We start from the raw sequence: 12,172 nt of genomic DNA, 5'->3' as shown, positions 1-12,172 counted from the left end.
TTATGCCTAATATGTAGTACAACCTGATAACTGTTTACTCCTGCTTTAGATGCCTTCTCTTCTATACCATATGCTATTTATTTAATGTTTATTTTATAATTAATTTTTTTATATAGTTGCTTTTCAACGTTGTATTCATTTCTACTGCATAGAAAAGTGAATCAGCTATATATATGCATATATCCTCCTTTTTTTTTTAAAAATTTTCTTCCCATTTAGGTCACCGCAGAGCACTGAGTGGAGTTCTGTAAGCTATACAATACTGTATTTTTAAAATGGTTTTTGTTTGAAAAGCCTCACAGTAAATTACAAACTACATTTCAAAGGATATAAAGATAGAGGAACAGGTCAAGGTAAATCTTCAGCTTTCACAAGTCTGCAAAGATTCTAGAGTCCTCCAAAGAAACTGAAATTTAGAGGAGGAAAATTCAAAGTGAAACTAATTTAGACAGTGGCTTCCCTGGACTCCCTTCCTACTCCCATCTGTTAGGTTAAAATCCCTTTTAAAATTTGAGAATTGCTAAAGGCTGTAGGATGCAAGTACTGAAATTTTCAAGCAGTATGAAGCTATTATCAAAGAACAAGTACAGTTTGTGTCTTACAGTTAAATCTGCCAGACAGGCTGGCTAGCCAGAGCAAGTCACGAGTTTGGTGTGGTGAGTGTTTGCTTTAAGCAAAGACATCCAGTCTCCACAGCACTGTGATTTTATAGCATAGATCAGATTATACTGTTTGTTTAGCTAACACCATTTTCCCCTCAACATACTAAAAACGATTAAATCAATAAATCTTGAACTTCCAGAAAGATGTGTAAAATAAGCAGATCATAATATAGAGTGAGTCAGTAAGAGGGAAAGTAGAAACTGTAAAAAGTGAAGGAAACAGCAGTTTTACTTACTAAGATTTGTATGTATGAGAAAATAGTTAAGTTGAATTTAGCATGATTTTCATAATCCTTGTTTAATTATAATATTTAGGATGTGGTATACATTCATGTAGTATGAATTTTGAGAGTAAGGATATTCATTAAAAATAATAGTTTTATAAAATTTTGAAAGCAGGAAATATATGGTTTCTTGTTTTTTTAAAAAAATACTGTAAATGAGTCCATTCATAAAAGTTCTGCTTATTTTTCTCAGAGATTCACATGTGCTAATATCCTCTGTGTCAAAATATTGACTTTTCATGTGTTCAAATCAAGAAAACATTTATCCTCTTAAGATAAATAGTAGAATGAGAGTTTAAATTTTACCTTATACAAAGAGGTTTTTAGATAATTTCACTTTAGTGTCTCAGGTTCAGAGTTTTAAATTCTACTCTTCTCTTTTGTGATCTCTGAAATAATTCTTGATCTGTTGCAATATAATCAATCATGGCTTGAGCCTTTTATAGATAGGAATTTGTTTCTTTTTCACTGCCTGCCCCAGTTAATTTTTTTTAGGCTATTAGTGATCTCTGCAGAAGAATCATGACATTTTCGCATAGAGAATTTGAAAGCTGCTGTGTGAAGACAGTAGTTATTGAGCAAGATATTCATGTAAATGCAAACTATCTTAAATCTTTTATCTTGATCTTATCTTTGAAAACTTACATGTGCTTTTCAGTTTACTCAGGACACTACTTCCTTCTGTAACATCCAGTCAGTCATTGAGATCTGCTTCCATTTCAGATTAGTTCAGGTTAGTTTAGTGTAGTATTTATTATTATACAAAATAAAAATTATCTTGGGTGTATATGAAAAATTATAAATACAACTTTATTTGTTGAAGCATTGCTTATGTGTGTATGCTCAGTTGTGTTCAACTCTTTGGGACTCCACCAGGCTCCTCTGTCCATGGAATTTTTCAGCCAAGAATCCTGGAGTGGGTTGCCATTTCCTATTCCAGGGGATCTTCCTGATCAGGGGACCTTCCCAACCCAGGGATAGAACCCACATCTCTTGTATCTCTTGCAATGGCAGTTGGATTCTTTACCACTGTGCCACCTGGGAAGCCCTGGGCAAAAGACAGAAACAACCTAAATATCTGAACTAGCTAAATAAGTTTCAGTATTCCATACATTGGCATATACTATATCCCCATCAAATATGTAAAATATCTCTTTGTGGACCAAGATTGGACAAGGCGTTAGAGATATTGAAGAGCAAAAAATCAAGATACATAAGAGTGTATCAGAGATCACTCTGAATGGTTTCAGACACACCAAACACAAAAAATAACAGCTATTTTCTCTGGGTGGACAGAGTGTAGAGTTAGATGGATGGAGGCTAGGAATTTTTTTCTTTTAATTTTGTACCCTGTGTGTGTTGTTTTAAAATGAACTTGAAAAATTATCTTGATTATAAATTGCTGATAATAGACTTGATGATAGCTAAATCTGAAAATTGAAACTATGTTATATTTAATGACCAGGTGTAAAGTTCATTTTTAGTGATTAAAATGTATGATTGAAATGAAAAGTTGGATATTACAGCAGAAAACTTTGGCTCTGTTGCTTGGCTCTGATTATAAGGAAGTGATTCTTCCTTTAATATTTTGCTCTGTACAGTAGATTTACCCTGGGAAGTTATCTGTAACTCAGATTTAGTAGAAACACTTTTTAAAGCCAAGTATTCTTCAAAGCTATGACACTTTAACATAGCTGTTTTTAAAATTTTGACTTTTTTTTTTATAACGTTAGGTTCTTGTAATGCAGAGCATTCAGCCGCTCTGCAGGTTTATCAAAGTTAATGTTTGTCTTGATAAACTTAGAGCCATGTATATAGTTCTAATTGAAGTTTTGCAAAAATAGCAATTTGGATTTTTATCTTTTAATATTACAAAAATTGTTTTAAGAGATTAAAATTTGTATCTTTAGATATTGGAAAAAGTGTTTTTTGCTGACTAAACTGTACCCTAGATGGTTGTTTAAAATCACCCGCTGTTCTAAATTCTTTCTCAGATTTTCAGGCATTCTTAAATGACTTCTGTTTTACCAAATGCAAATTTGCTTTATGAAGTGAGCTGTATGCAGTTCAATATAGGAAATAATTCTTACAAAGAAAGGCTTGAATATTCAGTTTGGAACAATTGGTTGGCTAGGGAAACATTAATGAACATCACAGACTGACTTGCCTTCATAGGAATGAATTTTAAACTATTGCTTTTTCTTTGTAAATGGAAAAAGAACCTCTAATTGTCCTATATTTATAGTAACCATATGTCCCAGACTTTCCAGGATAGTTCCAAGTTTTGTATTCTCCATCGCCTCAGACCATGCACATTGATTTTTAGTTTGGAAAATGTGTTCATTCTTCCAGTGTTAGAAATATGGTTCTTTGGGATCATTTCATTTTAAGTAGATGTTAAGAAGCTCATTTTAGATCACCTCTTTTAAAGAAGGAAGATTTGTTGCAAGAACTTTCTAAAATGCATTTTTACATATCAGAAATACTTGAGACAGGGAACGTTTCAGGATGTGGAATTTTTTGCTCTATGCTCTTATTCACACAGTGCAATCAGTGAAAAAAGGAATATGGGATAAGATGTTTTCTTTCTGTCCCACAGTGACCAGGCACTGCCTCTGTAATGGAGACTGAATCTCTAGGAAAGATTTATAATAAGAAAGAGGTTTTAAAAACTAAGGAGCACAATAAACATGAAAATGTGCTCAGCATTATTGATCATCAAGGAAATGCAAACAAACCTTAATGAGATATCACTTCACACCTTCTAGGAGGGCTGTATCAAAAAGATAGATAATAATAAGTATTGGCAAGGATATAGAGAAATCAAAAACCTTCCTACAGTACTGATGGGAATGTAAAAGGTGCAACCACTTTGGAAAGTCTGGCAGTCCCTCAGAAGATTAAAGAGATACCAAATTACTCAGAAACTCTACTCCTAAGAATATACCCAAGAAAAATGAGATCATGTGTCAGTACTAAAACTTGTACCAGAATATTCATAACAGTCTGATTTATAATTGCCAAAAAATGGGAACAGTCCAAATTTAATCAACAGATAAACAATATGATATGTCCGTATAATGTAATATTTAGCAGTAAAAAAGAAGTGCTGATACTTGCTACAACATGAATGAACCTTGAAAACATTTCTTGTAAGTGAAAGAAGCCAGTCATAAAGAACCTCATATGTAGGACTTCATTTATGTGAAATGTCCAGAATAGGTAAAGCCATAGAGACATAAAGTAGATTGGTGGTTGCCTGGGGCTAAAGAAAGAGGAGGGAAATGGGGAGTGACTACTGATAGATATGGATTTTCTTTTGGGGGTGATGAAAATGTTCTAAAATTGATTGCAAACTTTAAATGGTTGAATTGTATAGGATATGAATTATATCTCAGTAAAGCCATTGTTTTTTAAAGTGGAGTGTCTTTTGCTCATTGGTTGAGACATTCTGTTTTATAGCAGTGGTTCTCAACCAGGGACAGTTTTGCTACCCAAAGGACATTTGGCAATGCCAGGAGACATTTTTGGTCATCACAACTGATGGAGGAGTGCTACTGGCATCTAATTGGTAGAGACCTCATGATGTCGTGAAGTTGCTCAGTCGTGTCCAACTCTTTGTGACCCCATGGACTGTAACCCACCAGGCTCCTCCATCCATGGAATTTTCTAGGCTAGAGTACTGGAGTGGGTTGCCCTTTCAGGATGCTGCTAAACATCCTTCAGTGCATGGAACAGACCCCACAGCAAGAAAAAGTTTATCTGCCTTATATTGTCAATAGTGCCCAAGTTAAGAAACCCTGTTCTCTATGTGTGTTACTCTAGTGATAAGGGACCACATCAATGTTTTTGAAGCACTAAAAGATCATGAATCATCAAACAGATGATTCATGATCTCACTGAATTCATTTTACTGTGGACAGGGTTATTCAGTAAGACTAAATCCACCAAAAATGTTTTGTTTCTTTACCTGGTTAAGCCTAAACCTATTAGATAATTCAGTTAACCAAAATATTTTATCCCTCAGTTATCCTGATTGAGATTTAACTGTATTTTGTTGTGTTTTACTTTGTTATTCATAGCTTCTTAAAGATGAAATTTATGGGATATAACATCTGCTTGCCATAAAAACAAAAAAAGAAATATACCACAGCATAGCCTTGAGGCTATCATTAAAGGCAACTTGTCCATTTCAAAAATTATCATCAGTTCATGTTCAAGAATAGGAATATGCCCCTAAACTAAGCTAATTTGCTAGGCTTTCTTCTCCAGTCATGCTTCTTTAATGGTATGTATCTATTTGAAATGTCCAAAGATGGGTCCATGGTAAAGGGAGCAGAGGTTTCATTATAATATCTAGCATTTCAAATATAATGGCTAACATTTATTGAATTCTTCAGTTCAGTTCAGTCGCTCAGTCGTGTCCAACTCTTTGCGACCCCATGAATCGCAGCACGCCAGGCCTCCCTGTCTATCACCAACTCCCGGAATTCACTCAGACTCACGTCCTTCGAGTCGGTGATGCCATCCAGCCATCTCATCCTCTGTTGTCCCCTTCTTCTCCTGCCCCCAATCCCTCCCAGCATCAGAGTCTTTTCCAATGAGTCAACTTTTCGCATGAGGTGGCCAAAGGACTGGAGTTTCAGCTTTAGCATCATTCCTTCCAAAGAAATCCCAGGGCTGATCTCCTTCAGAATGGACTGGTTGGATCTCCTTGCAGTCCAAGGGACTCTCAAGAGTCTTCTCCAACAGCACAGTTCAAAAGCATCAATTCTTTGGCACTCAGCTTTCTTCACAGTCCAACTCTTACTGCATACTATGTTTTATGCAAAATACTTTGTGTATATTAAATAATTTAATCCTCACAAAACCCTTTAGAGATTCTTTTTTCTTGTCTCCTGTCTTGAATCCCCTGCATCTTTCCTTACCATGTTGTACTCCCTCATTTTGGCAAAATATATCTTCTATTACCTTAGAACACCAGTGTCTTTATTCTGCTTTCATTATTGGGAAAGATGTTTTGGCTGGGTATAGAATTCTGTGCAGGATACTTTTTTTTTTCCCCTCTCAGAATTTTCAAAGCATTATTTCTTGTCTTTCAGTTTGGAGTATGATCTGTTTTGTATCTCTCAAAGCTCTTGGAATTTCTTTATCTCTGGTGCTTTGAAATGTCACAGTGATGTGCCTTGCTGTGGGTCTTTTCTTCAACCATTTTCCTTAATACTCAGTGAGGCCTTCCACTGTCAAAATTCATTTTCTTGAGTATAAGGAAAATTTCTTAAAATGCCTCTTTGATTATTCCTTCCCTGTATTTTTTTTTCTTTCTGGAATGCCTTCTACTTAGAAGTTGACGTTTAGAATTTATCCTGTAATTTCCTTACTTGGGGAATTCTGCAGTCTTTTTCTTTGATGTTTTAGTTCTGCTTTCTGAGAAATTTCTTTAACTCTAGCTTAAACATTTATTTTCAGATAATGTTTAATTCCCAAGAGTTCTTTCTTGTTTTTTAATTGCTTCTTTTATATATATATAACTTTTTATCCTATTTGCTAGATGTTTGTCTCTTATCTCCAAGAACATTAGTTTTTCTCAAGTATTTCTCCTGCAGTCTGACTTAATTCTTATTCATTTGACTCCCTTCTTGCTGCTTGTTTTTTGGATTAGGTCTCTTATTTTTTTTCTTGTAAAAAACTTTCCTCAAATAGTTAATCATCTTTAACTGTCCATAATGTGTAAGATTCAGGATTTTTGCCTGCTGATATGATTCATTGAGAAGTGCACCAACAGCATTTTTATAGTATTCTTACCAAAAAATGCATAACCTAAATTCAGCCATGAAGAAACAATACACAAACCCAAATTGAGGAATATCCTATAATTAGCCAGTACTCTTTTAAAATGTCAAGATTATGAAAAACAAAGAGACTGAGGTACTTTCCAGATTAAGAAACTAAGGAGACATGGCAATTAAATGTAATGTATGATCCTAGATTGAACCCTGGACCAAGATTAGTATGATAGTTTGTGAAATTTGAGTAAGATCTGTAGATTAGTTAATGTTATTCCTGGTTTTTTTATGCAACTCAATAGCAAAAAGCAAACAATCCAATTTAAAAATGGACAAAGGATATAAATAGATGTTTTTCCAAAGAAGACATACATATGGCCAACAGACACCTGAAAAGATGTTCATTATAACTGATAAGGAAAAGGCAAATCAAAAGTATAATGAGATATATAATCTCACACACGTCATAATGCCTATTTTCAAAAAGACAAGTGCTAGTAACAAGTGCTACCAACAATGCCGAGATAAGGAACCCTTATGCACTGTTGGTAGGAATGTAAACTGGTACAGCCACTATGAAAAACAGTATGGAGATTTCTAAAAAAAATTGAAACTAGAACTGCCATATGATCTAGCCATTCCATTTTGGGGTATTTATCCAAAGAAGAAAAAAATACTCACTTGAAAAGATATATGCACTCTCATATTCAAAAATACACACACACACCCCATGGAATATTATTCAGCCATAAGAACAGAATTAAATCTTGCCATTTGCAACACCATGGATGGACCTTGATGGCATTATGCAAAGTGAAATAACTCAGAGAAAGACAAATAATGTATGCTCTCACCTATATGTGGAATATAAAAACAAAACAAGCAAAAACCAAGCTTATGCAGAAAAGATTGATGGTTGTCAGAGGCAGGAGATGAGGAGTCGGGTAAATCGGTGAAGGGAGTCAAAAGATACACACTCACAGTTTTAAAATAAATAAGTCTTGAGGACTTACTGTACAGCATGGTAACTATAGCTAATAATACTGTATCACATATTTTAAAGTTGCTGAGAATAAATCTTAAAAGTTCTCATCATAAGAAGAAAAAGTCTGTAACTATGCATGGTGACCAATGTTAACTAATTTTGTAATGGTGATTATTTTGCAGTGTATACAAATATTAAATCATTATGTTGTACATCTGAAACTCATAAAATGTTGCATGTCAGTTATTTCTCAATTTTTAAAAAATTAAGTATGTGGATGGATACATGCAAGAAAGTCTCAGAGAAGTTACTTAACGGTTAATCCTAGTTCCCCTGGGGAACTAAGATTGGAAGAGGAGGAACTAGGATCAGAGGGTCAAGGTTTTCATAAGCCTGCGTGTGTGCTAAGTTGCTTCAGTTGTGTCTGACTCTTTGCAACCCTATGGACTTTAACCTGACCCATCTCTTCTGTCCAAGGGAATTCTCCAGGCAAGAGTACTGAGTGGGTTGCCATGCCCTCCTCCAAGAGATCTTCCCGGCCCAGGGATCGAATCTGCATTTCTTCTGTCTCCCGCATGGCCAGACTGGTTCTTTACCACCAGTGCCACTCATAAATTGATTAAGATTATGGGTGACAGATATTTACAGTCTGTTATATATATAGGGTTTTTTTTTTTAACAATTAAACAAGCTTAAGAATAAAAGATTGAATAAACAGAAGTGTTAATGAAGTGAAGTCACTCAGTCGTGTCCGACTCTTTGCGACCCCATGGATTGTGGCCTATCAGGCTCTTCTGTCCAAGGGATTTTCCAGGCAAGAGTGCCGGAGTGGACTGCCATTTCCTTCTCCAGGGGATCTTCCCAACCCAGGAATTGAACCCCGGGTCTCCCGCATTGCTGGCAGACGCTTTACCATCTGAGCCACCAGGGGTTTGCCTAGTTTTGATCATTGTGCTAGGGTTATGTGAGATGTTAATATTTGGAGAAGCTGGTGACTTTATTCTGAAAATATTTTTCTGCCTTATCTTCTTTCTCTGTCTCTCTCTTTTTCTCTTCTCTTTTCCTTCCCCCCTTCTCCTTTCTGGAACTTCACTGCCATATATATTATACTGCTTGGTATTTTACCACAAGTCCTCTTTTTTTATATTATGTAAATTCTATTGATGTATCTTCAGGTTCACAGAACTTTTCTCTAGTCATTTTCAGTCATATGTTAAGCCGATCCACTGATCTTCAATTCCTATATTCTATTTATTAGTTATATATGTATTTCAAGCTATACATTTAACTCACTTTTATAATTCCTATTTCATTTTATATTTTTCATTTCTTTTATAGATTCCTCATATATTTGTTTATTTTGACCTTATTTTCCATTTTATGTCCTTGAACATCTCTGTAATAGTTACTTTTAATTTTCTTTTCTGCCAGTTCCAAGATCTGGATTATCTTGTTGTCTTTTAATTACCTTTTGCTTCTGAGTCCTATTTTTCTATTTCTTAGTATGCTCAGTGACTTTTATTGTATATAAGACTGTGTAAGTGGCACATGATGAAGAAGACATTGAGTTTGATCATCTTTCCCTGAAAAGTGTTGATTTTTGTTGTAGCGGGTTGGTAACTGAATTCTAAATGCTAGCTTCCCTAGGAAAATATCAACTATGAAATCTATGCTGAGTTCTTTCAGCCTTTAGGAATTTGGGTGGAGTTTATACATAGATCTGGAGGGACTCTTATGGCTTCTTCCTTTTGGGAGTTGTCCCCCTCACTTTCCAGTTAGACTGTTGACTTTAAGTTTTCAGACTCCTCAAATGAGTAAGATTTCTGATTTCTCTGTGAGTTCCAGTCATTCAGATGAATTGTGGAGTACTGCCAGGTGAAAAGCCATATAAACAGGAATCCTACCTAGTACAGTTCATTCTTTCAAGGACTGACTCCTTTCTAGTTTCTGCTTGCTTTTGGTCATTCTGTGTTGCTTTCAAATAGTTGTTTAATATATTTTCAGAGTATATAGTTGTTATCTTCAGAAGGCTCAATGTAATTTAGTCTATTCTGCCATTACCAGAAGTTGTACCGTATCACCTTTTATTTTCCATTGATTTTTTCGTAAATATTTCATAGGGTTAAACAAAGAAACACAAAAAAACTTCTATATATTTTTATGAATGATGACAATAGCTATCAAAGTTTTCCAGAAAGATCAAGCATATTACTAATGTTATTTTTTTCTTTTTTCTTTGGTAGACAAGAGATGATTTCTTAGGTCAAGTGGATGTTCCTCTTTATCCATTACCGGTTGGTATAGATGTCCATGATTTTACTTTCTAATGTTTATTCTTTTTATTTTAATAAATCCTTAACAGATACACAATATAGTAAATGTAAGTATTTGATTTGTAAAGTGTATACTGCTGTTAATTCTTGAGCCTCTTATTTTCTGAAAACATCTCAATTTTCCATTTTAGTTTTAAGATTCCCTTATATGAAACCCAGTAAGAAATAGAGTTGGGAAGGGAACTGGGGGGAGATTGGAAATACTATATGTATGGCTGGGTCACTTTGCTGTGCATCTGAAAGTATCACAACATTGTTAATTGGATATATTCCAATATAAAATACAAATTTTAATTTTTTTAAAAAAGGCCTAAGTGAACTTAGAAGGTATGACAAGGGCCTGAATTTTTTTTTAAAAAGAAAGAAATAGAGAGCCCCTGAAGTTGGTTGACATCCTGAAAGCGTTGTTTGAGGGAGATCATTTTGAAAATATTTTACTGAAAAACTAGACTGGGGAAAGCTTAGTTTCACAGAAAGAAGTTGATCAATTACAACAACGTGGGCATGAAACTGAATATGGACCAACCATACAGCAACAGAAGAAAACAGATTCAGGAGATATTTCATTACGTGATATTATTGGACCAGGAGCTCCAGTTGAAAAAAGCAAAAGAAGCAGAAAGTAAAGATAATACATGTTGAACTTGGGAGATAAGGGTGGTATCTCAAGCAAAAAGAGTAGGAGGAAAGCCTTTTTTTTTTTTTTTTTTAGATATGGTAAGTTTATTTTTGGCCGTATTGCATATCAGTTGAAAACAAGAAAAATGAAACTTAAAGCAGGCAACCGAAGAGGTATAAAAATAAATTGTGTAGGGAAAAGGGTCTGGAAGGATTGAGAGTTATCACTGCTGAGGTAACTGCAGAATCTCTGAGAAGGATGGGCTGTCCAAATGAGAGGGATGAAAGCGTTGAAGGCCAAACACTGAAAGTTCATCAGTGTGCTTCTGTCAGAGGAGAAAGAAGACAGACCAAGAGAATACAGAAAAGACCCAAGTGAAATGATGTCATGAGAATTTAAGAGTTTCTAGATGTAATGGGTAGTTTAACAATGTCAAATGCAGCAGAGAAGTAAAGAATAATAAAAACAAAGGGCTGTTGAACTTGGTAGGAAAGAGAAGTACTAATTCTTGATCAATCTTTTCAGATGTTTATTGTCTCTCTACAGTCTTTAGACATTGCAAACTTTTAATAATGAATTTAATCCAGTCTTATTTTCCAAGCTGCTTACTTTTTTTGTTCTAGAATTGCCTCTGTGGTCTAACCACGCCAACATTTTATTGAATACATACTCCATATTGTTTTGGGGCACAAATACACTAACCGTTCTCTAGTGTTTTTCTGCTTTTACCCTCCTTTTGGCCTCACAAACACCTGCTCAGATAGTTTTATACTGACTTGTGCTGCCAGGAGCAATTCCTACAGGGCAGGAAGGTGAAAGTATTGTCAAATCACCAATTGTAACCATTTAATAAGCTAAATCTACTTTTTTCTGACTTCTAACTTCAATTATGCCTTAAGTCATAGTTTATGAATATTCTTGAAAAGTATATATTTTTGTTGTTATAGATATATCTTGAAAACCCACTGTTTTATTCTAGACAGAAAATCCAAGAATGGAGAGACCATATACATTTAAGGATTTTGTTCTTCATCCAAGAAGGTCAGTAAATATAAAATAATAGCTTATGAAGGGTTTTTAAAAATATCATTATACTTTACAGTAGCCCCTTTGGAAAATCAGTTTAAACCTTTGTAAATAAGCTACTTTTAAATATTAGTTTTTTAAAGCTTTATTGCTGTTTCTGATTAAAAAGTAATTTCTGGTGATCTAGTGGTTAAGACTTCGCCTACCAATGCAGGGGGTGCAGGTTTGACCCCTGATCAGGGAGCTAAGATCTCACATGCCTCACAGCCTAAAAACCATAACATAAAACAAAAGTAATATTATAACAAATTCAATAAGGGCTTTAAAAATGGTCCACATCAAAAAGTCAAAAACAGTTATATATGCATAGTACAAAAATTCTGAAAATATAGAAAAGTGATCATACTCCTTTGGGAAAGACTTTTCTCTCTAATATTTATCAGACTAGAAGAATGAAATATGTCATTACTTTATATG

The 12,172-nt window shown here is 34.6% G+C and overlaps 1 protein-coding gene across 7 annotated transcripts in view; it reads left to right on the top strand.

Annotated features, from left to right (window-relative positions):
* Positions 1 to 12,172, top strand: part of NEDD4 (NEDD4 E3 ubiquitin protein ligase) — a 145,363-nt gene that overhangs the window by 83,312 nt on the left and 49,879 nt on the right. For all 7 annotated transcript variants that reach the window (XR_011465659.1, XM_070377948.1, XM_005905629.3 and 4 more), the window contains 2 exons: positions 9,961 to 10,011; positions 11,649 to 11,710. Coding sequence is in view for 6 of the 7 variants with exons in the window: in XM_005905629.3 (XP_005905691.2) it covers positions 9,961 to 10,011; positions 11,649 to 11,710 (113 nt within the window). In the remaining variant the exon portion in view is untranslated. The remainder of the gene's footprint in view (positions 1 to 9,960; positions 10,012 to 11,648; positions 11,711 to 12,172) is intronic.

This window comes from Bos mutus, chromosome 10, assembly GCF_027580195.1.
Source record: "Bos mutus isolate GX-2022 chromosome 10, NWIPB_WYAK_1.1, whole genome shotgun sequence".
Classification (NCBI taxonomy): domain Eukaryota; kingdom Metazoa; phylum Chordata; class Mammalia; order Artiodactyla; family Bovidae; genus Bos; species Bos mutus.
This window is presented reverse-complemented; position numbering and strand designations above follow the sequence as displayed.